Raw genomic sequence first — 25,284 nt, forward strand, 5'->3', positions numbered from 1 at the left:
GGCACACATGATTGTCAGCCTTTAATAGAGAGATGACATCTGATCTAGGGATGTTAAATATAAATTAATTAACTAATCAAATCGTCAGTGGGATTTCCATGTGGCATTTCAATCTTCAATCTGCTGGGGCTCTTGTACATTTCAAAGAGGAATTGTTGCCGCTGCGCCCTTGCTCCATCTCACAGTGCTGGAGCTGGGGGAAACCTCAGCATCGCCTCCCCCCCTTGCTTCCTCTCTGTAATAGAGGCAGCGGGGGTGGGGGGCGAGGAGCAACTAGTGGACTGATGTGTTGACTAACCAATAAGCTTTTGCTTATCAGATAGCGACTAAACGACTTACATCCCTAATCTGGTCAAGATGACCCTGGACTGGACCAGTGGAGGGCACATGGGTACGCAGGCACATTGATCCAGGTGTGCAATAAAACAATGCGGTATAGCAGTGGGAGAACTTCCAGAAGCAAAGTACAGTAAAACTCCGATGGTCCGGCATCTGATGGTCTGGTACTCCTGATGGTCCGGCACCATCAGGAACTCGGAAGTGCTCCAGGCAGCCGGACCATTGGAGCTGCTCTGCCCCCAGCTTCCCCGATTCAGCCGCTGCCAAAACTGACCAGCGGCTGACTCCAGGAAGCCCGGGGCAAAGCAGCTCTGCCTCGGGCTTCCTGGAGTCAGCTGCTGATCAGTTTCAGCAGCGGCTGACTTGGGGACACCTGGGGCAGAGCAACTGGGGTGCTGCCGGGTTGGTCCAGTAGCGCCAAGGAGCGGCGCTGCAGGACCAACTGGGCAGCACCCCAGCTGCTCTGCCCCAGGCTTCCCCAAGAGCAGCTGGGGTGCTGCCGGGTTGGTCTCGCAGCACCAAGGTCTGACGAACCCGGCAGCACTCCAGCTACTCTGCTGTAGGCGTCACCGATTCAGCCGCTGCTGAAACTGACCAGCAGCGGCTGAATCAGGGACACCTGGGGCAGAGTCGGACTATCAGAAGGGGGGGCTATGAGGGATCTGGGGCCAGATCCCTCATAGCCCCCCCTTCCGATAGTCTGGCATATCTGATAATTCGGCACCCCCTGGGTCCTAAAGGTGCCGGATTATCGGAAGTTTACTGTAGTTGTTAATGTGTCCACAAGCCATTTAAATTGAACAACTCTGATTGCAAGTGGAGTTATACATGTGCCAAGGAGGAATCATTATCTCTGTCCAAAATGGCAAATAATTTATTTCTGAAATAAGTTGTGTGAGGATGCGAGTCTGATTAAGACAAACAAAAGTTAATCTGATGTAACATGAACATGTAGGCAAGCCTTAAGAATAAAGTGACACGTTCTGAAAAACCTCTACCTAGAACAAAATACAGTAGCAGCAAAAGTTGCTGTGAATACATCACCAAAGTATCCAGCCCTGTTTTGGCTTTCTGTTGAGTATGGAGCTCAGTTTGATGGCTCAGACTTAATAGTCAAAGCTAAGGCTGGCCAACCTGAGCTTGAAAAGGAGCCAGAATTTACCAGTGTGCATTGCTGAAGAGCCACAGTTATGCAGCAGCAGCTCTCAGCACCTCCTGCTCACCACCAGATCAGTGCCTCCCCACTCCAGGATTCTCCTGCATGCTGTAATCAGCTATTTCATAGCATACTGGAGGCTCAGAGTGGGGGGAGAAGCAAGGTGTTGCAGGCTTAGAAGAGGGGGCAGTGTCTGTGGGGGGAGGGTGTGTCATGGGGATAGGGCGTGGGGCAGAACGGGGTTTGAGTAGTGAATACTCTTTGGCACATTGGTAAATTGGATTAACTTCTGAAGAGCAGCATGAGGTTCTGGGTGGCCAGGTCAAACCCTTCTGCTGGATTAGTACTAGCTACAAATAACCATATTTCTTTCTAAAACTGACAGTTGCGTTCCACTGAAACTTGGGATCTGTGAGCCAGTGGCAAAACCTAGGGAATGCAGGAGCTAGGACTTTTATGGGACTGTGTGACTGTGCCCCCTCCCTCGGTCTGGTCCGGGGTGCAGTCGACCGTTTTCCAAGCCAGTTAGTTTATCTCCTCGCTTCGAATCCTGCTGTATCTGCCTTTCCCTCGGTTGGGGAAAGGAAGAGGGGCCCGGGCCCGCCCTCACTCACGGGCCCCAGCCCAGGGCCCTAAAGATGGAGACTGTGCTCTAGTCGCTGGCTGGCGGGGTGTGCCCCTAAACGCACCAGCCCACGGGCTACTTCACCGCCCTGCCCTGGGCTACTTGCTTCCTCCCCCACCCCGTCTTCAGGGTGTCAGTACTCACGGCGTCAAATCCCTCTGGAGAGACTGCCACAAGTGTGTCCGGGTCTCTCCCCTCCTCGGGGAGCCTTTGCGCTCTGCTCGTATCTCCCCCCCCCCCCCCTTTCTCCAGTGGCTGGCGGGCTTTTAAAGTTCCCGCCGACCTGGGAGGGGTTTATGTGTCCCGCCCTCCTGACGTCCGATGCGGCGCGTTATCCTGCCTTGACTTGCCGGCGGGGCTGAGGCTAACTCAGCTGTGCCGTGGCGTCCCTCCAGCTGAGCCGCGGCACGAGAACAACCGGCGCACTGCCGGTATACGCTCCGCTGCCCCTCTGCGAGAGCGCAGAGTCCCGGGTGTTGGGTGCGGGGTCTCGGCACCTTGTCACAGACTGTATTTACCATACTCAAAACAATTTTTTACTAGATAAGACTAACCTCACTGTAGAAAAAAAGGACAACTAATCTTTGGTATAACTTTTCCTCTGTATGTCTATGGACACACAGACCTGTAAAAGCAGAAACAGTTTTTTTCTTTAGCCTATAGAAGAATAGTTTTTTACGTATATATTTTAAGGTGCATTTGAAGTTCTTTGATTCTGTGATGAGGGGATGGCTTGGGAAAGTCATAAAGATGGAAATAAAAGTATCAATTTGTATGCTGTATAGCATGTATTGTCAGAGAACAGGAGCATCAAACAGGGAGTTTTGAGAGGGAATTCTCCAGGTAAGGAGGAGTAAATACGGGACCCTTGTGGTAAGTGGCTGTCTGTAGTGTGTGTTTGTGTGGGGGGTAGTTACTTGCTGTGTGCTGAGCTTGTGTTTGTCGGTTTGGTTTGTTTGAAGGAGTATGTGCTGTGGCCGGCAGCTAGAAGCTGTGAGCTTCTAAAGGTTTGAAATCTAGAAGTCTCTGTTAATTCTCTGAGCCTTAGTCAGGGGCGGGGCTACCAGGGCTTTATAAAACTGAGAGTCAGTGACCAGGGAGCTTGCGACCAGGAGCATCAAACAGGAGCAGCAAACGGAGTTTTAAGAGAGAGTTTAGAGGGAAAAGTTAGAGGGCGCTAGTGGCTTCTGACCTTTTTTAATCATAACTTTTATAATAATCTATATTCCAGGCATTTAAAAAGAAGCCCAGTTTATAATTAAACTTATTCATAAGAAAAATGGAGACAGAAGCCCAGCAGCAGAGTGGGGGCTATCCTGTTTATTGCGTCAAGTGTAACATGTATGATTACCTGCCCAGAGGGCGGGTGGTGTATGTGTGCATTCGGTGCAAGGAGCTCCTGACCCTCAGAGACCGAGTTCGGGCTTTGGAGGCCAGGGTGGCTGAACTGGAGGAGCTAAGGGAGGCAAAGAGCTATATTGATGAGACTTTCCGGGATACTGTAGTACTGTCCCACCTCCTGTCTGAGAGCTCCAGTGTTCTTAAGGAGGATGAAAGGCTTAGGGGAGCAGAGCATTCAATGGGAACAGAGGGAAACCATCCCATAGTTGGGACCCTCTTTCCAGAGGATGTTGTGGTATCCTCTCGCACTACGGATACCTCTGGGGGGAGGGAACGCCAGTTGTTAGGAAGAGGCAGGTATTAGTAGTGGGTAATTCGATCGTTAGAAACATAGATAGTTGGGTTTGTGATGACCGGGAGAAACATATGGTCCCTTGCCTGCCTGGTGCGAAGGTTGCGGATCTCTCGAGGCATCTAGATAGACTTATGTGTAGTGCTGGGGAGGAGCCGGTGGTTGTGGTACATGTAGATACCTATGACGTAGGAAAGGGTAGGAGAGATGTCCTGGAGGCCAAATTTAGGTTGCTAGGAAAGAGACTGAAATCCAGGACCTCTATGGTGGCATTCTCGGAAATGCTTCCAGTTCCGTGCCAGGTAGGCAGGCAGAGCTTCAGAGTCTCAATGTGTGGATGAGACGATGGTGTAGGGAAGAGGGGTTTAGATTTATTAGGAACTAGGGACACTTTTGGGAGAGGGGCAGCCTATACAGGAAGGATGGGCTCCACCTAAACCAGGGTGGAACTGGACTGCTAGCACTTAACATTAAAAAGGCCATAGAGCAGTTTTTAAACTAGGAGATGGGGGAAAGCCAGCCGATTGGTATGGAGAAGCATGTAAATCGGACGGAAACTTCTCTTAGAGGAGAATCCATTGATAGAGATTCTCTAAGCTGTAGTCAGAAAGAGAGGCGGGGAGAGGACAAACAAGGAGCCAGAGCAGACAAACAGCCACATACAAAGGAATCTAATACATCAGGAAAGGGCAGACAAATAAACAGTGGCAAATTTTTAAAGTGCTTCTACACAAATGCTAGAAGTTCGACTAATAAGATGGGTGAACTAAAGTACCTTGTATTAAAGGAGGAGATTGACATAATAGGCATCACAGAAACCTGGTGGAATGAGGAAAATCTGTGGGACACAATCATACCGGGATATAAAATATATTGAAAGGATAGAACAGATCATGTGGGTGGCGGAGTGGCACTATGTGAAAGATAGTGTAGAATCAAATGAAATAAAAATTTTAAATGAATCAACAGGTTCAATAGAATCACTATGCATAGTAATTCCATACTCCAATAATAAGAATGTAGCAATAGGGATATATTATCGACCACCTGACCAAGACAGAGATAGTGACATTGAAATGCTCAGGGAGATTAGAGAGGCTACCAAAATAAAAAACTCTATAGTAGTGAGGGATTTCAATTATCCCCATATTGACTGGGTACGTATCACTTCAGGAAGAGATGCAGAAATAAAATTTCTCAATAGCTTAAATGACTGCTTCTTAGAGCAGCTAGTACAGGAACCCACAAGGGGAGAGGCAATTCTCGATTTAGTCCTGAGTGGAGCGCAGGATCAGGTCCAGGAGGTAACTATTACAGGACCGCTTGGGAATAGTGACCATAATATAATAACATTTAACATTCCTGTGGTGGGAAGAACACCGCAGCAGTCCAGCACTCTGGCATTTAATTTCAAAAAGGGAAATTACACAAAAATGAGAAGGCTAGTTAAACAGAAATTAAAAGGCACAGTGACAAGAGCCAAATCCCTGCAAGCTGCATGGAAACTTTTTAAAGACACCATAATAGAGGCCCAACTTAAATGTATACCCCGAATTAAAAAACATAGTAAGAGACCTAAAAAAGAGTCACTGTGGCTTCACCACCATGTAAAAGAAGCAGTGAGGGCAAAAAGGCATTTTTCAAGAAATGGAAGTCCAATCCCAGTGAAATAGAAAGGAACATAAACACTGTCAAATTAAGTGTAAAACTGTAATAAGAAAAGCAAAAAAAGTTTGAGGAACAGCTAGCCAAAAACTCAAAAAAAAAAAAAAAAAAAGTAAAATGTTTTTTAAGTACATTAGAAGCAGGAAGCCTGCTTTAAAAAAAAGTTGGTCCCCTAGACAATCGAGATACAAAAGGAGCAATCAAGGACGATAAAGCCATTGTGGAGAAGCTAAATGATTTCTTTGAATCAGTCTTCACAGCTGAAGATGTTGGGAAGATTCCCAAACCTGCACTGTCCTTTGTGGGAGATGAATCTGAGGAACTGTCCTGGATTGACGTATCATTAGAGGAGGTTTTGGAACAAATAGAAAAACTTAACGTGAACAAATCACCGGGACAGATGGCATTCACCCAAGGGTTCTAAAAGAACTCAAATGGGAAATTGCAGAACTGTTAACTGTGGTTTGTAATCTATTCTTTAAATCGGCTTCCGTACCTACTGACTGGAAAATAGCTAACGTGACACCAGTATTTAAAAAGGGCTCTAGAGGTGATCCCAGCAATTACAGACCAGTAAGTCTAATGTCCGTACCGGGCAAATTAGTCAAAACAACAGTTAAGAATAAAATTGTTAGGCACGTAGAAGAACATAATTTGTTGGGCAAAAGTCAACATGGTTTCTGTAAAGGGAAATCATGTCTTTCTAATGTATTAGAGTTCTTTGAAGGGGTTAACAAACGTGGACAAGGGGGATCCAGTAGATATAGTATACTTAGATTTTCAGAAAGCCTTTGACACAGTCCCTCACCAAAGGTTCTTGTGTAAATTACATTGTCCTGGGATAAGAGGGAAGGTCCTTTCATGGACTGAGAACTGGTTAAAAGACAGGAAACAAAGGGTAGGAATAAATGGTAAATTTTCAGAATGGAGAGGGATAACTAGTGGTGTCCCCCAAGGGTCAGTCCTAGGACCAATTCCATTCAACTTATTCATAAATGATCTAGAGAAAGGAGCAAGAGGTGAGGTAATAAAGTTTGCGGATGATACTAAACTGTTAGTTAAGACAGAAGCAGACTGTAAAGAACTTCAAAAAGTTCTCACAAAACTGAGCGATTGGGCAACAAAATGGCAAATGTGGATAAGTCTAAAGTAATACACATTGGAAAAAATAATCCCAACTACACATGTAATATGATGGGGGCTAATTTGGCTACAACAAATCAGGAAAGATCTTGGAGTTATTGTGGATAGTTCTCTGAAAACATCCACACAGTGTGCTCCGGCGGTCAAAAAGGCAAATAGAATGTTAGGAATTATTAAGAAAGGGATAGAAAATAAGACACAGAATATCTTACTGCCCCTGTATAAAACTATGGTGCGCCCACTTCTTGAGTACTGTGTACTGTGGTCTCCTCAGCTCAAAAAAAATGATCACGGGTTTGGAACAGGTCCCATATGAGGAGAGGCTAAAGCAACTGGGCATTTTCAGTTTGGAAAAGAGGAGACTAAGGAGGGATATGATAGAGGTATATAAAAATCATGAGTGGTGTGGAGAGGGTGAATAAAGAAAAGTTCTTCATTAGTTCCCATAATATAAGGACTAGAGGACACCAAATGAAATTAGTGGGTAGCAGGTTTAAATCTAATCTGTGGAAGTTCTTCTTCACACAGTGCATAGTCAACCTGTGGAACTCCTTGCCAGAGGAGGCTGTGAAGGCTAGGACTATAACAGAGTTTAAAGAGAAGCTAGATAAATTCATGGAGGTTAGGTCCATAAAAGGCTATTAGCCAGGGAGTAGGAATGGTGTCTCTGGCCTCTGTTTGTCAGAGGCTGGAGAGGGATGGCATGAGACAAATCGCTTGATCATTGTCTTTGGTCCACCCCCTTCAGGGCACCTGGTGCTGACCACTGTCGGCAGACAGGCTATTGGGTTAGATGGACCTTTGGTCTGACCCAGTATGGCTATTCTTATGTTCTTATGAAGAAATTGGATTATGTGGTTTTTAGAAAGTAGTGCTCTTTAAATTGTTAGTATTTGCCAGTTCAATCAGAGCTTATGTCTTCAGTCTGTATGTTACTTAAACCACCAGATTGACTTATTCCCAACATGATTTTTGTGTACAATCCACAATTTAGATTTACCAGAGAGGTTTGATACCCTTCTGTTCATCTGCTCCCCTAAGTTCCATTTAAGGTCTGGGGCTGGGCAACTGCAGTTCAGCTGCCCTTCCCTCCACTGCCTGCCTGCGTCTGCCCTCTGCCTTGGAGCATTTGGGGAGCCACTTGCATGCTGTGCAAGATGGGAGGGGAAGAGGTGTGCTGATGACAGGATGTCTCCTCATCCCCGCCATTGAGCCCCCCATTCCATACCCCATCTCCACAAAGCAGGATATCACAGCTACAGAATCTTGTGTCTGGACCTCTTGATCTAATTAAAAACAGTGTACTTTAAGTGGGGTCAGTGTAGTTAAAAGGGCAACACATGTCTCTGCTCCCTCCCTCCCCAAACACACACACAAAATGTGTCTGTCCCTCACACGCTCCCACTCCTTGGCACTGTGCAGCTGTCTGTGCACTGTCCAGAGGAGAGACTACACTCCTGTGGGATAGTATGGGTTCATCTTCATGTTCAGTTTCTGCAAGGAAGTGTTTGCAGCCACTGCCCTGCTTCACTATTGTATTTTCTCCCTTCTGCTTCAATCTATGTAGCCTTGTAGTGTGAAGCCAAATTAACGCCTTAACCCTCAAGGGCTCAGTTGAGTGCTACTTCATCACTGAGTAGCAAGCCATTCCTTGAGAAATAGTCCACACTCTGACGCAACCACCTCAACCAAGCTTTACAATCCTCATCGCTGTGTACAGCATTAAATTGTTTAAAATGTATACTGTGTATACATATATACTACCTTTTGTCTTTGGGAAATAATTTCCCTGAAACCTAATCCACTCTATTTACATTAATTCTTATGGGGAAATTGTATTCACTTAACATAGTTTTGCTTAAAGTAGCATTTTTCAGTAACATAACTACAACAGTATGTGAGGAGTTACTGTAATCTGAAACATTTATAGCTCAAGTACAGAGTTGTTTGGTTTTTTCACTAGATTTTACTAGAATTGTTATAACATTCAGCAAGTCAGACTAAATTACGTATGATGATCTTTTAGTTCCAGTATTTAAATAAAATGTAGGAGGTTGATATTTTGTACCACTATATAACATATGGTATTAAAGTTTATTTTTTTATTGGATCTTGATTTTTCTAGGGCACCAGTTGTCAAAGACTATGATACAGAGGTGCCAACTTGCCTTACAGCCAGGGAATGCTCTCCCTCCACCATGCCTCTTCCTGACCCTTTGCCACCTCAGTCCTCTCCCCACTCCATCCCTTCCCCCAAGCCTCCTGTTCCTACTCCTTCCACGAATATGCCATGTTCCTGCTCCTCTTCCTTCTCCCTCCTGAAGCGTTGAATGCCCTGAAACAAATGTTGCATGGCAGGGGGGAAGCTCCGGGAGGGGGTTCAGAAAAGGGCAGCAAAAATTGAGGTGTTTGGATTGGGTCCCAAATGGAGAGATTAAAAAGTCTTGGACTTCTCAGCTTAGAAAAGAGGAATCTAAGGAGGCATATGATAGAGGTCTTTAAAATTATGACCGGTGTGGAAAAAGTAAATAAAGAAAAGTTATTTACTTGTTCCCATAACCTAAAAACTAGGGGTCACCAAATGAAATTAATAGATAGCAGGTTTAAAACAAACAAAAGGAAGTTTTTTTCACGCAGCACACAGTCAGCCTGTGGAACTCCTTGCCGGAGGATGTTGTGACAACTAGGACTTCAACAGAGTTAAATTAATAGAGGTTAGGTCCATTAATGTCTATTAGCCAGGATGGGTAGGAATGATGTCCCTAGCCTCTGTCTGGAAATGGATGACAGGAGAGGGATCACATGATGATCACCTGTTGTGTTCCCTCCCTTTGGGGTATCTGATGTTGACCACTGTCGGCAGACAGGATGCTGGACCTTTGGTCTGATCCAGTGTGGCTTCTGTTCTTATAAGGAGGAATTGCTCAGTAGGGAGGTCAGTGGGTTAGAGGTAGTGGGTGAAGGAGAGCTTGGCAGCCAATGGGTGCTCAGCAGCCACTAATTTTTCCCCATGTGAGTTCCAGTCCCAGAGCACTCGCGTTGGCACTCATTCTATGCTATGTAAATAAAGGAAGGATCACACTTGAAATTAGGGATGTAAAATCTCATTTAATTAATTAAATGGGGGTCAGCCCTCCAGCACCAGCCTGTTAACTATAACCAGTAAGGACGATGCTTACCAGTTAACCATCCACAATCCAACTTTAAATCAGGTAAAACTAATTTGAATCTGAACTAAGGATGTTAAAAAGTAGTTAAGTAACTGTGTAACTGCTGAAAATCTTAATGGTTACGCAGTGTGGGCTCTGCAATGTGAAGCTTCTACTGCAGCACAGCTGCCCTAGGAGTGGGTCCAGCAGCCAGTACGTAGGGATGTAAGCGACTAGTTGAATAGTTGTCAGCTGACCGTCAGGGTGGGTGTGTGTGTGTGTGTGTGTGTGTGTGTCCGAGAAAAGGTTTAACTTCCGTGACTTTACTGCTAGGACCGGGGTCCCGTCGCAGAGGGTAGCCAACAGGCTGACAGAATTTATAGGAAGAGCTTATTACATCTCAGATTTCAGCTGCTAAGATACAGGATCCCTTTGCAGCGGGCAGTCTAGGGAGGACTGAGAGATGCCCCAACGGATCTGTCACCCGGGAGTGACACGATCCAAAAGGTCCAAGCTCTCCCTATACCTGTCCCTTATGACCGGCTGGAGTTCTTTTAAATTGTGTTTGGTTCTGTTACAGCAACTGAAGGAGTCAGGTTAAAACTTACAGTTACAGGTTTATTAAAGAAGCTTATAAATCGTATGGTTACAATGGCTATTGCTCTATTTCTTAACTGCTAGCAAATATAGATCTTAAAAACAGTTACAAAGAAAATAAAGATAGAAAATAGAAATAATGGTACCAAGTGACAGCTTAATCTTTAAAGAGCTCTAAGTCTATGTGTAGACTTAAGACAAAGGACCACATCCAGGTACAATTTTTACCCCCTTCGGTGCCTCTCGACTCCAGCGTGTCAGGCCAGGGCCGGTCACTCAATTCCTAGGAAAGACGAAAATACGAGGTGGGCGTCCCCGTGGAACCTCGGGAGGTCAAACACCTAACCCGACCAGCAGGTAAATGGTAGATTGACACTCAAAGTGAGTGTGCTGCTGGACCCATCTTTATACCCATGGGGTCACGTATTTCTCTTTCTTATCTGAGATGCCAAATTGTGTTGGTCTGTCTTTTGTGAGACCAGTTCTTACAAGGGAGTTGTGAACTTAATTTACACTTGTAAGAGAGAGAACTAAATTGGAAGTACTGGAGATTCTTTTCTCAGTGGGAGATTCCTCTCCCAGGGACGACTTGTGTGTGATCGTATCAACATGGGTGCCAGCCGGTACAGTTCTCGCAGCCTCGAGGTCAGCTTACAGCCTTAATCGCTCTTTTCTCATATCTATGTTTTCAGCTTCTCAGGATCAGATGAGCCAGCATAGACTATGCTGATTTTATTGCTCCTTCTCTGCTTCAGGAACCTCAGAGAGGCAAATAAGATGGATGTGATGGGGGGGAGGGGGTCTGTCTGGCTACATTAGTCAACTACCTGTAAGTGACTACTCGCTCCCCCATCCTATTGCTGCCTCTGTATTAGCACCATCTCCACAGTGCAGAGGCACCATCCCGGGAGCTAACCCTGCTGCAACTCTGCACTTTAAATTTGGTAGGAGTCCGGTGTCCTGGGGGCAGTGTGAGCTGGGACTGAGCCGCCCCCAGGATGCTGCGACTCTGCACTTTAAATGTATTAAATTCCTGCCTGGCTCCCTGCCTCGCTCCCAAGGAGCCAACTGCAGGCTCTGATACGGATAGGATGGCAGCCAGTGTGCAACTGATAGGCTCATGCTTATTGGTTAACTTTTTCAATGGTTATTCTAGTACATACTTAATCTGAATTTACTTTTCAAAAGTGTTTGTTTGATTTCAGTTGTCCTGCTAGATTTGTCATTTGTAGGATGTTTATTAGGATTTATTACAGTACTAATACAGGAAGTCCCCGGGTTACATCAATCTGACTTACGTTGGATCCCTAGTTACGAACGGGCGGGGAGGGGGGGCAGCTAGTGCGGGGTGCCCGGAGGCCGCAGCCTGGCACCGGGCTGGGTGTTTAATGGCGGAGGTGGATTCCCCTTTAAATCTCCCCGCCTGGACCACCCCTCCCCCCAGGTCTCACTCTTGGCACAAACCTACAGTCCCAATTTTGTACGTAACCCGGGGACTTCCTGTAAACCCCCAAAAGTTGTAAGAGCTTCTCAAGCACTCAGGAGGAAATAGTCTCTGCTTTGAATATGCTTGGAGCTTTGCAAAACTGTAGATATGCACTTCATATGTGAATTTCTGCAGACAATGTTTGCAGAATGGCAGTGGAAACAAATTTTTTTATCTGCACAGAGCTATAAATATGCTGCCTTAAACTGAAAGGGTAGGGAAAAAAGGATACAGCAGAGGGCTCAGGATGACATGAGGTGAGTCTCTAATTAGAACAGAGCTTGGCAAAATGCTGCTATGGGGCTGGATCTGGCCCACCTAACACTTTGATCTGGCCTGTGGACTGCATCTGATTGGTTTCTATTTAGATCCTGCTGCCCTTGCCACCCGATTTTCAGATGGCGCCTCAGGCATCCAGGACCCTATTTAAATGGTTCATGGTCATGGCGCTACCCTGGGAGGAGCTGGAGCTGTGAGCCTTTTAAATAGCCACGGCAAGCCTGGGTGGCTACCAGGCAGTGCGGTAGTGGTGAAGCCGAGAGCCCTCTGGCCTTGCCCAGGAGCATCCGCCCTGAAGAGAGGCTGTGTCTGGGAACCATGCCCCAGCTCTGGAAAGGCTACAGGCTGCTTTGGTCTGGAGGGAGGCAATGTGATAGCAGCAGGGCCAGGTGCTGCAAGCCCTTTGTGTTTTTAATTCAAAGCCTCTAGCCCCATACAACTCTGTGGGGAGTCTAGTCCCCAGACCCCGCCCCTTCTGAGAATGGAGCCGGCCCGTGATCATGTAGCAAAATTCATTGTGTCCCACTCCTGAGTTAGAAGATGGTTTATCTTTCAGTAAACTGCACTGTAATCTCTGTTTTATTTTTCACAGCTGTCATCTGCTTGACATATTTTAATAAAGTTCTGACTCAAGTGTAGGGATCAGATTTCTTTGTAGTACAGGTTGAACCTCTCTAGTTTAGCTTTCTTTGATCTGGCAACATCTGTGATGCGGCATCTTTTTAGTTAGTTGGCTGTCCGCTTATTGTAGGTGTGATCCCGTACAGTTTGTTTATTGCCACCAGTGTTCAGTGCCCTGCTACAGCGGGGAAGGGAGGTATGTAGAGGCTTCCTCCTCTCATGTTTAATTGGTTAACTGGTTAAACATAGCATTTAACCAGTTAATTAATAAAGTGGGATTTTAAATCCCTAGCGTAGATACTCGGAGTGTTAGTCCATGTTGTGAGTCCTGGGTGAGTCGCACCCATGTGGTCCTGAATCAAAACCCTTAGTATTTCTGAAAAAGCAACAGCTGTGGCAGCTGCAAAACACAACTACTAAGTAGGGATGTAAAATCCCATTTAATTAGTAAAATGTAACTGGTTAACCACGAGTAAATGGGGGGCAGGTAGGGGGTCTTCTCCGGCTGGGCTGAAGTACCCTTTGCCTACAGTAAGCCCAGTGGGGCTGGAAAAGCCTTTTGACCATAGTGGGTGGGGGGCTGCTCTAGCCCCCATTAGTTTCCTATAACTGGTAAGCCTTACCCATGGGGGCAGCGAGACCTATCCTGCAGTCACCACTCAAACCCCTCTCCCTCAGCTCCAGCACCAGACCAAAGGGGAGGGTAGAAAGTCCCCCCTGACCTGAACGCCATGCATCCTTACCCCTTTGGGAGCACCACTGGGGTTGGGCAGCGCAGCCCTGGCCGCCCCTCACGAGACCCACCAGTGTGCTTCCTCCTGCAGCTTGCACTGCTAGGCTGCCCAGTATGAGCATGGCAGGCCAGCCTGCATGACCCTTTCTTTTCCTTCTGGCCTTGCCCTGTGGGACTGTTGACAGGGGAGGCCTACACAGTCCTCCCCTTCTCTCCTAGCTCCAGGAGGCACCGGCAGGGGAGGCTTACCCAGCCCCAGGCCAGCTCCCCTCTGACTCAAGGCTGGCCTAGAGAGCTCCTGCAGAAGGCCTGCGAACCACTCTCTGCCCAACCCCCCCTTTCTCCTGGCAGACCCAGGCAACGCCAAGTATGTTTGCTAGTCTGTCTGTGTATTTTAGAGATTTGTGAGTTTATCTGTTTGCGAGTCTTTTTGTTCAAGAACTCCTCCTAAACGGTAATAGCTAAGGCCACCAAATTCTAACTTAAAGCAAGGCCAGGTCTGGTTGTACCGAGAAAACGGGAAGTGCTGGGAATGGGACTGTTTTCCAGATTTGGGAAAAGGGAGAGAGCAGAGAGGAGGGACACAGTATTCATAGTCACCATTGGGGGCAGTGAATGCAGGGGACAGTTATATGGCTGAGTGACCACTAGGGGCAGCCACACCAGTAAGAGACTGGCTAGCTGGGGATGGGGCTCTGCAATGGTGCAAATAAGTGGCCCTCCTGCCCCAAAACAGTGCTGGGGGAACCTGCCCCAGCTCCTTGCCTGGGAGCTTCCGAGCCTGCCCAGGAGTGCACCTCCCCTCCCCCCCGAAGAGAGTCTGTGGCTGGGATCCATGCCCCAGCCCTGGAAAGGCTACAGGGTGTGAGGGGGAGGGGTGGGGATGGGGAAGGCGAGTCTTTCGCACCTCCCCAGTGGACAGCCTGCAGGCTATGAGAGAGGGATGGTGCTGGAGGCCGGTGCCAGCTCATGGAGATTAGTCCCCCAAATAGCTTGCAGGCCATTCATTTTATTTTCCAAAAAACAAAAATTGAGTTAAGGACCAGAGCAATGCTGGGCAAATCTTCTAGTATAGGAATATTGCAGAAATAATAGCAACATTGTCTCAACCCTGCAAACATCAGTATTAACAGTGGCTCTGTGAATAGATTTAAAAAATAATATATTGAAGGATTCTTAACGTATAAACATGATATGTTACATAGCTGGATGTCACTTCTGCTTAAATCTGCAGATTTATTTGCAGTGCTTTTTTATTTCAGTCTTGGCCCTTTGGTGAGTAAAGTGAAGGAGTATCAAGTGGAGACCATCGTGGATACCCTCTGTACTAACATGCTTTCAGATAAAGAGCAACTGCGTGATATTTCAAGTATTGGCCTTAAAACAGTCATTGGAGAACTTCCTCCAGCTTCCAGCGGTAAGAAATGACATTGTTCTCCCCTTCTCCATTTTTAAAATGTGAGATATAACTTCTTCATATCCAATTATTTCATTGTAACCTCTTTATGATATGAAAAGAGATTACAAACAAGTCACTTGTAAAAGGAGCTAGAAGTAATTTTAGATTACATTTGCTATAGTTAGATATCTACTGTGAATATTTTCAGGCACAATATTCTCAGGCTTTTTGTGATAGTAGTTAAATCTCATCTGGATCAATTTAAAAATGTTTAGAGTGCACTTTTAAATTTAGATGACTTTTCAATGGGAGTGTGATCATTTCTTGTCCTAGTATGTGATTTGGGATGTACTTGGTGTTTCTTGTTGTAGAATTGATTTAAAAAAAAATGGTTGAAATTTTGACCATGCTATAAATTGGTATAAAATCAGCAAAAAATGACTTATTCTAAAATTTTTCATAAGAACAGCCATGCTCGGACAAACAATCCATCCAGCCCAGTATCCTGTCTGCCAACAGTAGCCAATACCAGATGCCCCAGAGGGAGGGATCACAACAGGTAATCCTCACGTGAACCCTCCCCTGTCACCCAGCTCCAGAGAAACAGAGGCTAGGTCTGGTGGAGAATTTATATTTACTTTCTTTTAACCATGGTTTGCAGGCTAAAAATTAGGGTTATATGTTATTTCTAGTCCAAGCTACAGTTCAAAAATTGTACTAGCATAAACAGTGATGATAAAACATGACTATAATGTAGTTTCTAATGTTTTAGTTTTATTTAGCATAACTTACTGATGAAGCTGTTGCAGGGATTCTTTAGGAATACAGGCCAGACTTCTGTGGTCCAGTACCTTCAGGACGTGACTGTCTTGAAGGAGAGAGTTTGCTGGACTAGGGGAAATCAATGCTGGCCCCTCTACAACTGGCTTCTGGAGTCATCCGGGGAGCCGACAGCCCTTGTTCTCAGACTCCCCTTACATCTACCAACCCTGCTGCTGGCCCCAGCCACTGGGTGTCTTCCCCCTAGGCTGCTGGATCACCTCTGAACCCAGCCCTGGCTGACTCTCAGCTGCCAGACCAGTTCTGCTCCTAGCTGTTGTCCTGGCTCCCAGCCCAGCTCTACTCCCGTCCAATGCGGGGCTCCTGGCTTTCCCTCTCCTTCCCCCATCCTCCCATCTCTGGTTAGGATCCCAGCTGCCACCCCACTGCCACCTGACTACCAGCTGGCTGGGGCTCTTGGGTCTTGCAACATCTGCTGGACCATGGATGTTGCCGGACTAGAGAGTCCTAGACCAGAGAGGTTGAACCTGGACTCGCATTTCTGTTCTTTCTTGACTTCTTTATTCCTTGGTATACAATTTCTTTTGCTTCCTTTTTATTCTCTTTGGTCTTTCCTCCCACTGTTCCTTGCAGTGGAGAAGCTGACTAAAAGCTTTAGGAAAATTTGAACTTCTAGCTCAGTGTTGCTACTTTTTTTCAGTTTCCTTCTTTTTCCCAGGCTGCTTTTCCTACTCTCCTGAAAACACAGTATCCTCTGTAGCATTTGGGTATCTTATGCAGCATATCTGTTCCCCAACCTACCTCTCCAATCCTTGCACAGAAAATGACGGGATCCTATTTTCTTATCAGTCCCTAATTTTGCCACTTTCCAGACCATGCTGTCGCCTCTCCCATTTACTTATAGTCAATAGATGTATGGTAGGTGTTCTGACACATGTTTAACTAGACCAGTGACCTCTAGCCTTTTTACACCCAAGATCACTTTTTAAATGTCAGTGCAAGCCAAAATCTACCCCATCCCTTCCCCAAGACTCCATCCCTTCCTTGAGGCCCCATGTTCTCCATTCCCCTCCTCTCCATCATTTGCTGTCCCCAGCCCTTACCCACTCTCAGTGGGTTGAGACAGAAGGTGTGGGCTCTGGGATGGGAAAGAGGGATTTGGGTGTGGGCAGGGGTGAGAGGTGCAAGCTCTGGGAGGGAATTTGGGTGCAGGAGGAGTTAGAGAAGGAGATGCTGGCTCAGGGAGGGGTGCTCCAAGCTGGAGAGTGTTGGGGTCAGGCGGAGAGTTGGGGTGCTGAGCAAGCTGCAGGCTTGTGGACGTGGGGGTGCAGGAGTTTGGGTAGGGTGTATGAGGGACTCAGGGCGGGGGGAATTGGGTGTATGATCAGCTCAGGGCACAGGTTTGCAGTGTGTGGGTGGTACAGGAGGGTTGTGGCACAAGACTAGGGATGTGGGTGGTGCAGGTGTTTGGGGGTGTGAAGGGCTCAGGGTTGAGAGTTCAGGTGTATGATAGGCTCAGAGTTCGGATCTGGGTGTGTGTGTGTGCGCGTGTGTGCGCGCGCGCGCGCAGGAATGTTATGATACTGCGGCAGATGGGGGCTTGGCCCCAATTGGGGCCTTGTTGGCCAGGCTTCATTTTTAAATAAAATATTATGTCCAATGTGAAATGTTTCAGCATTGTCTTTATTTATGATAGGGGTGGGTTACCTGTTTTGGGTCAGGGGCCACTGACCCACGTAAAAATCAGTCAAGCACCACACCGCAAAAAACCCCAAACCAAACCCTTCAAAACTCTCCAAACCTCACTGATGTGGCCCCAACTGAGACACCTCACTCCCCTGGCACTCCAGCCACATGGCAGGGGAGAGGGGAGGTAAGACTAAGGTTCAAGGCCTCAGGCCAGATTAACTCTTCTGGAGTTCCAGGGTTAGTGGATTTTGTGAGCCTCTGCACACTCTGAGCTGGGGCCAAAAATGAGGGATCCAGTGTGTGGGACAGGGCTGCCAGTGAGTTGGATAGGGATGAGGGTGCAGAATCCATGTGGGAAGTAGAGTACTGGAGCAAGCTGGGAATAGGTTTTTGGCCAGGAGGGAGAGGACAGGAGCAGGATGCTTGTGGAGGTCTGGCCTGGAGCCAGGGTGCTGGTGGGGGTCTGGCCAGGGGGCAGGAGCAGGGTCCTCGTGGGGATCTGGCCTGGCAGAGGGGGCAACGTGCAGGTGGGGGGGGGGGTCTGGCTAGGAGGCAGGGGACAAGGTGCTGGTGGAGGGTTTGGCCAGGGGGCATGGTTCTGGTGGGGGTCTGACTAGGGGAGAGGGGCAGGAGCAGCTCAGCGGGTATCTAGGGGTCTCCAGGAACAAGGATCTCGGGGGCAGGATCTGTAGGCAGCTTTGAAAAAAGAGCATGTATGGTTCCTTTAAGAAATCCAGCTGCTCTGGATCCTGTGCTTCCATTTAGGCCCCCCCCCCCCCGGTCTTCCTGCGGCATGGGGGGGGGGGAGGAAGGGGGAGTCCCGAGGCTCCATGCCAGATCTGGATATGGTGCAGAGCCGCGGGACTTTCTCCCCACTTCGCAGGAAGCTGGAGCTAGCTTTACTTTTGCTGGCTTGTGGATCTTCTGGCAAAAACACTTAAATAATTAAGGTAAAATTAATACAATTAGGGAGAAAATAAATATTTTATAAATAATAGATTTGGGCTGCTGTTTTTCTAAAGGTAAGTCAGTTTTATTTCTGTAATCCAGAGGAAAAGAGAATAATGAATACTTATTAAACTAAAATTTTATTGTAAAAAGTCACACACAAAAAGTTATGATTTCTAGATTTTTTTTTTAATGTAGTGCATTTGAACTGCTTGCGTTCTTCCCTTTTACCAGCCAGCATGGTGATGCAAATGTGTCACCCAATAGTTGGTTCATTTTATGAAGTGACTTTTTAGTTCGTGTAATTAGGGGTCTGTTGAATGAATAAACAAATGGATTTGTTTTTACGATCAAAACAGTACAATTGTTATTCCTGCCCCATACAATTTTTCAAATTGTGGCTAAAACTTGAGTTTTAAATGTTTTCACTGTGTAGCTCATTATGTTCCATGTTTACTGAAGGCTTTGCACAAGTGGCCAAATCAGGTAGTCAAATTTTCAGTCATTGTGCGGCTGTCAATAATTTGCAAATACAAAGGTTCCAGCAAACAATTGAGCAACATTACCACAAAGGGTACTTGAATTTATGCAACTGTACATACAAGTTTAGAGTAGTCTGTGGTAAGGGAAGAACCATATGAAAATTCAGTGGACACAATTGAACTTATTTTAAATGTTTAAAAATGAATGGTTTGTTCCTTGTATAAACTAACTATTCAAAACACTCTCCCAAGAATTTCAGTGATACAATGTTTTAATCACCTTTCCCACCTAAAAATGCATTGGCTAGTTGCTATTAGATTATTTCAGCTAGTTTAGAAAACTGAATTTAACAGAGGACTAAAAATTAATGATGACCTATAAACTCATTGACAGATCACTATACCAGCTATTCTTTACAGCCAGTTCATGGTGCCTCTCTACTTTTCCCAATAAACTTTCTTGCTGTTTTTTCTTTTTATTCCCACCTTTAGTCTCATACTGGTTCCACAGACTTAGTCAACAAATGCTCCCCTGTTGCAGGCTTTCATTGGCTTCTGCTTTCTGCTGCTTCCATGCCAGCAGCATTGTGTTCCTTTGAGTTGGATGCAGATTTCCTACATCGTAATGAAGGATCTTGCTCAGTAAGGGTGTGTCTAGACTACATGCCTCCTTCGACGGAGGCATGTAGATTAGCCAGATCGGAAGAGGGAAATGAAGCCGCGATTAAAATAATCGCGGCTTCATTTAAATTTAAATGGCTGCCCCGATCTGCCGATCAGCTGTTTGTCGGCAGATCGGGGCAGTCTGGACGCGACGCGCCGACAAAGAAGCCTTTCTTCATCGGCACAGGTAAGCCTCGTGAAACCAGGTTTACCTGTGCCGATGAAGAAAGGCTTCTTTGTCGGCGCGTCGCGTCCAGACTGCCCCGATCTGCCGACAAACAGCTGATCGGCAGATCGGGGCAGCCATTTAAATTTAAATGAAGCCGCGATTATTTTAATCGCGGCTTCATTTCCCTCTTCCGATCTGGCTAATCTACATGCCTCCGTCGAAGGAGGCATGTAGTCTAGACACACCCTAACTGTTTCTGTGTAGAGTAGCCTTTCACTTTTGATGTAAAGCAGTCAGTTTAGGCTTATGTTGGACAATTAGTCTTCCTTTGGAGGAACTTTTGCTAAGTAATTTCCAACTGTTGCAAATATGACATTTGGTATATGACGATTATTATTAGATTTTACTGGCAAAATGCTAAGGTTTTGTTGTGCTTTCCAGGATCTGCATTAGCAGCTAATGTTTGTAAAAAGATCACAGGGCGTCTTACAAGTGCAATAGCCAAGCAGGAAGATGTGTCTGTCCAATTAGAGGCATTGGATATCATGGCTGATATGCTGAGCAGGTAAACATCCTTCTTAGAAAATGTTGATGGAATGTAATTGTTAATGCTGTATTTGAACCCCATTAAATCACTGCAAACTTAATTTTTCTGATTATTAAATGTTAGGTAGTTATAATTTAGAATTTGTAAACATGTAAAAAATTTGAATATTTTGTGTTTTATGGGTAAAATTGAACACAAATGAAACTTTGTACAAAACTACAGATGTTACATTTAGCATACATTTAATTTTAAGCTTAGATTGTTAATCATATAACTCATTATTTATCTTTTGATGCAGTTGAGAACTTTACTATTTTCAGATGTCAGTATACTTAGAAGTATATCTGAAATCAGTTAATTAGAACCTTATGTGTCCCAAAAAATTCGAAATGCATTTAATTTTGTATATAGCATTTTGGGAATACTTGAAATAAAAATGATACAATAGAAGAACAGAATCAGTTCTAGATTCAATTGGTTTGAGTTTGTGTTTTATCTGTTTTAAGGCAAGGAGGACTGCTTGTTAACTTCCATCCTTCAATTCTGACCTGTCTGCTCCCCCAGCTGACTAGTCCCAGGCTTGCTGTGAGGAAAAGAACTATCATAGCTCTTGGTCATCTGGTCATGAGTTGTGGCAATATAGTTTTTGTTGACCTCATTGAACATCTGTTGACAGAGCTGTCTAAAAATGATTCCATGTCAACAACTAGGACCTATATACAGTGTATTGCTGCTATCAGTAGGCAAGCAGGTCATAGAATAGGTAAGAGAATTTATATATTTTTCTCCGATACTGCATATTTTTAGATGTGAATGATCACTTTTCTAATTTTTCCTTTCAGGTGAATATCTTGAGAAAATAATCCCTTTAGTGGTAAAATTTTGTAACATAGATGATGATGAACTAAGAGAATATTGCATTCAAGCCTTTGAATCTTTTGTAAGGAGGTAAGCTATTTTTAAGGTATGTGGGGTTTTTCAGTTTGGTATTTTCTTCTTACAAGTTGAATGGCTATCATTCTAACATGTAAGAAGTCATTGCTAATCCTAGTACAATTAAGAGAAGTTATAGTAAGCCACAAAAAATATGCTTCCTTTCCTGATGGAATTGATAGTCTTGCGCAAAATAATTTTGATTATTTTTGCTGATATCTGAATAGCTAAAGTAGATTTTTCTATCACTAGTTTATAATTTAAGTATAATCAGTGTGATGTATGTACAGCAGACAGACAAGATAATTGTTTTTATAAACATAGTGCTCATGGAAAGTGCTGGTTTCCCATTAGTGGAGACAGAATCTTCTTGTTTTCAAAGCATGTAAGACTCTTTAGCAGCCAGATTGGAAATGTATGAACGTGAATCACAGGCAGAGCATACTTCCTCTCCTTCTACTTTTGTCTTCTTTGAAAAGTGTTAAGGATCTTGTTTCCTTGACCTCTGCTTCAACAGGTGACAGTAGCAGTAACTGTCAAAGTAGCTTCTGGGAACTGAATTATGAGAACTGAACTACAGGACTGCAAAGTGGCTAAAGAACTAAATATTTTTTGATTTTGTCTATATGGAGATGAAACTCCATATTTTTTCCAATCTTCTAAATTACTCTGTCAGTTCTGTCCAAGTTTTTGTATAGCAAGTTTCAGATTACATTGAATTTTTGTAACAGAGTTGAGTTGAATTCTGAGAAAAAACAATGATATGTATTGGAAATTCTGATAGTACTAGATTTGCTTGTAAACTCAGTACTGATGCATATAGACTTAATTTTTTTCTGTTAAAGATATTTAATTGGTCTACGTAAATATTGTAAGTTAAACTTGTTTGTGTTAAATTTACTGTGCAGATGTCCTAAGGAAGTTTATCCTCATGTCTCTACCATTATAAACATTTGTCTTAAATACCTTACCTATGATCCTAATTATAATTATGATGATGAAGATGAAGATGAAAATGCCATGGATGCTGATGGTGGTGATGACGATGATCAAGGTATATTATTTCTTGGTTTTGGAGAGGAGAGCTAGTGAGCCTAAATTGTGATGAAATTGAAATGATCAGTATAGACGCCTTAATTCAGGTTTTCCAAAACTTGAATGACTGTGTGACATTTTCATGTATTCCTTTTTTATATTTCTGAGATTGACCATTTACTACACTCAGTAAGGTGAACAGAATGACATTTTATATAACTATTTTGTGTATCAATTGGCACGATAGTGTGAATTTAGAGGGATTAAGGGATGAGTTTTCTAAAGGTAACTTGACTGATGTAAGAATGAGGCAGGCAGAGGAATTCTTTAGTATGACATGACTAGAAGTTGGAAGAAATTTAGAGAATGAACATAAGAATGGCCATACTGGCTGGGTCAGGACAAAGGTCCCTTTAGCCCAGTAGTCTATCTTACGCATGCAGTATTCAAGATGTTGGCGTACCATGGATTTATGTAGAGGCAGTAAGATATTCTGTTTTATTTTTTATCTCTTTCCTAATGATTCCCAACATTCTTTTTGCTTTTTTGACTGCTGTTGCGCATTAAGTGGATATATTCAGAGAATTAGCCACAGAGACTCCCAAGATCTCTCTCGAGTGGTAACAGCTAATTTAGTCCCAGTCATTTTATATGTATAGATGGGATTATGTTTTCCAATATTTATTACTTTCCATTTATAAACATTGAATTTCATCTATCATTTTGTTGCCCACTTGCTTAGTTTTGTGAGATCCTTTTCAAGCTCTTCACTTCTGCCTTGGACTTAACTGTCATGAGCTGTTTAGTATTATCTGCAGATTGTCCCACTTCCCTAATTACTACTTTTTCTAGGTAAGTGGTGGGCAAACTATGGCCCAAGGGCCGTCTGTGTCCTACTGGGTTCAGTGTGTGGGCCATGAGATATTTTGTTTATCATTGCGCTGCACAGGGTTGCGAGATTCTGTTGGTTTATGTCTGAGTAGTTGTTTTCCTAATGGTATTACTAAAATGAAATGCACATAAAACGAGGGCACGTGATGAATGTGTGCTGATTTCACACACCATTGACTGAGAGAGCCATGCACTTCCTCTGCATCCAGTCAAAGTTCTGCTGTGGTTCAGTTGGCACATCCCACAAATTCTAGGGACACAGGTGCAATTAGCAAAACTAGCCTATCCTAAGAGACTGTCTTGGTTACAACAATATTGCTGTCCACTGAGATAAAGGAAGGCCACTCATGCTGCCCACTCACTAGGTTGCCCATTGCTGCTCCAGATCATTTATGAACATGTTGAATAGAATTGGTCCTAATACAAATTCCTGGGGAAACCACTAGTTACCCCTCTCCATTCTGAAAACTAACCATTTATGCCTACCCTTTGTTTCCTATCTTTTACCCAGTTACCAGTCCATGAGAGGACCGTCCATTTCTCTTATCTTATGACAGCTTACTTTACTTAATAGCCTTTGGTGAGGAATCTTGTCAAAGGCTTTCTGGAAATCTAAGTACACTATATCCAGTGGATCTCCCTTGTCCACATGCTTGTTGGAATTCTAGAAATTGCTCAGATGTGATTTTTTTTTTCCTTCACAAAAACCATGTTGATGCTTCCCCAGCAAATTATGTTTCATCTATATGTCTGGCAGTTCTGTCCTTTACTATAGTTTCAACCAGTTTGCCAGTTGCTGAAGTTAGACTTACTGGCTTGTAATTACCAGGATCACTTCTAGAGCCCTTTTTACAAATTGGTTTCATATTAGCTATCTTCCAGTCTTTCGGTAATCAGGGGAAATGACATGCTTCTTTGCATGAGATATGTATTGTTTTAATTTGTTGTTTTACCATAAAACAGTTCTGAAGTTGTAGAGGGTGGAGTAGAAGATTGAAAAGATCTTAATACTGCTTTGGTGTTTGATAAAGCTATGAGCAGTAGCAAAGAGATGGAGAAATCTGCAGGAGATAACACTAACGCTTTGCATCTGGTTTTTTTTGTGGCTATATAGAGTCTAGACCAACATTCTCTTGCCAGGGAAAGTTTCCAAGTTACCATCAGTAGGTGCATTTTGCCTTAAATCGAAAGGTAGAGCATTTTCCTACTAGACCATCTAGCTCTGCTTTAAATTAATTTTTAAATATTAATACAATATGTTTAAATAGTAATATAATATATTTTACTTCTTGCATATTCTGCTTCTGTTCAGTTTTCTTCATGAAAAATAGTATGGTTGAATTTGTTGATAAACAAGTGTCTTGCTTCAGCTGCTAAATTTTTACAAGAAGCCTTTTCAGTTCTATAGAAGTTGCTTCTCAGGGCTTTGTTCTCTAGTAAAAGAGTTAAATGGAATACAGGCATATATTATAAATGGTTGATTAGGGGAACTAGGTTTTTAGGCTGTAAGAGTATATGTACTCTTCTGTACTGTTTATTAAACATAGTTTAGTTCTTTATAAATTGGTCAGTTTAGCTTGAATTACTGCAGTAGAAATTGTCTGGAACATGTAGTCCAGAGTGGTGGTACAATGGAGAATGTAAAGATATAAGGAGAGATTAAAAAAACAAAAATGTAAAGTACTTAGGATTTTGAAAGGCATTATCTTGTCTCTATTCACAAAGCAATGTAGATTTAGTAAATTTGTTAAAATCTGTACATTTTCCTACCCTGTAAAGATCCTGAAGACTTGAAAATTTTGGCTTTTAGAAGTCACTGTTGCATATGGATATGGCTGTTTTTTATGGAATGCGGTACAAAGATAATTGTAGCGTGTATATATCAGGTGATGGGACCAACCACATGTTGAACTCATGCACAATTTTTGCGGGCATAATGCACGCAAGTATAAAATGTGATAGGCTAGTTTTCTGAGTTTTGATGTGCTATTATTATTGGCTTGTTTTCCATCAAATGAAAAGATTTGAAATAAAAAATGTAAAGTTACAAGGGTGTTGGGAATGACTGTCCAATTAGCAACTGAACATGAGAAGAGGATTTATGAGAGGCACTAGTATGAGGAAGCATGCAAAGTAGATAATTTAGTTTTAGGAATAAGGCAATTTTGAACGACCTTCGTATACTTCTGCTTTATCTTGATTATAGAGTGCTTCTTCAGAAATGTAAGCTAATATGTTGTCTGTCTCTGGCAAGTTTTACAC

The 25,284-nt window shown here is 44.1% G+C and overlaps 1 protein-coding gene across 1 annotated transcript in view; it reads left to right on the forward strand.

Annotated features, from left to right (window-relative positions):
- CAND1 (cullin associated and neddylation dissociated 1) overlaps window positions 1-25,284 on the forward strand; it is a 57,747-nt gene that overhangs the window by 13,353 nt on the left and 19,110 nt on the right. Inside the window, exons 3-7 of the mRNA XM_075931364.2 lie at window positions 14,749-14,903; window positions 20,058-20,181; window positions 20,670-20,926; window positions 21,006-21,111; window positions 22,005-22,150. Coding sequence (XP_075787479.1) covers window positions 14,749-14,903; window positions 20,058-20,181; window positions 20,670-20,926; window positions 21,006-21,111; window positions 22,005-22,150 — 788 coding nt within the window. The remainder of the gene's footprint in view (window positions 1-14,748; window positions 14,904-20,057; window positions 20,182-20,669; window positions 20,927-21,005; window positions 21,112-22,004; window positions 22,151-25,284) is intronic.

Source organism: Pelodiscus sinensis, chromosome 1, assembly GCF_052426305.1.
Source record: "Pelodiscus sinensis isolate ZL-2025 chromosome 1, ASM5242630v1, whole genome shotgun sequence".
Classification (NCBI taxonomy): Eukaryota; Metazoa; Chordata; order Testudines; family Trionychidae; genus Pelodiscus; species Pelodiscus sinensis.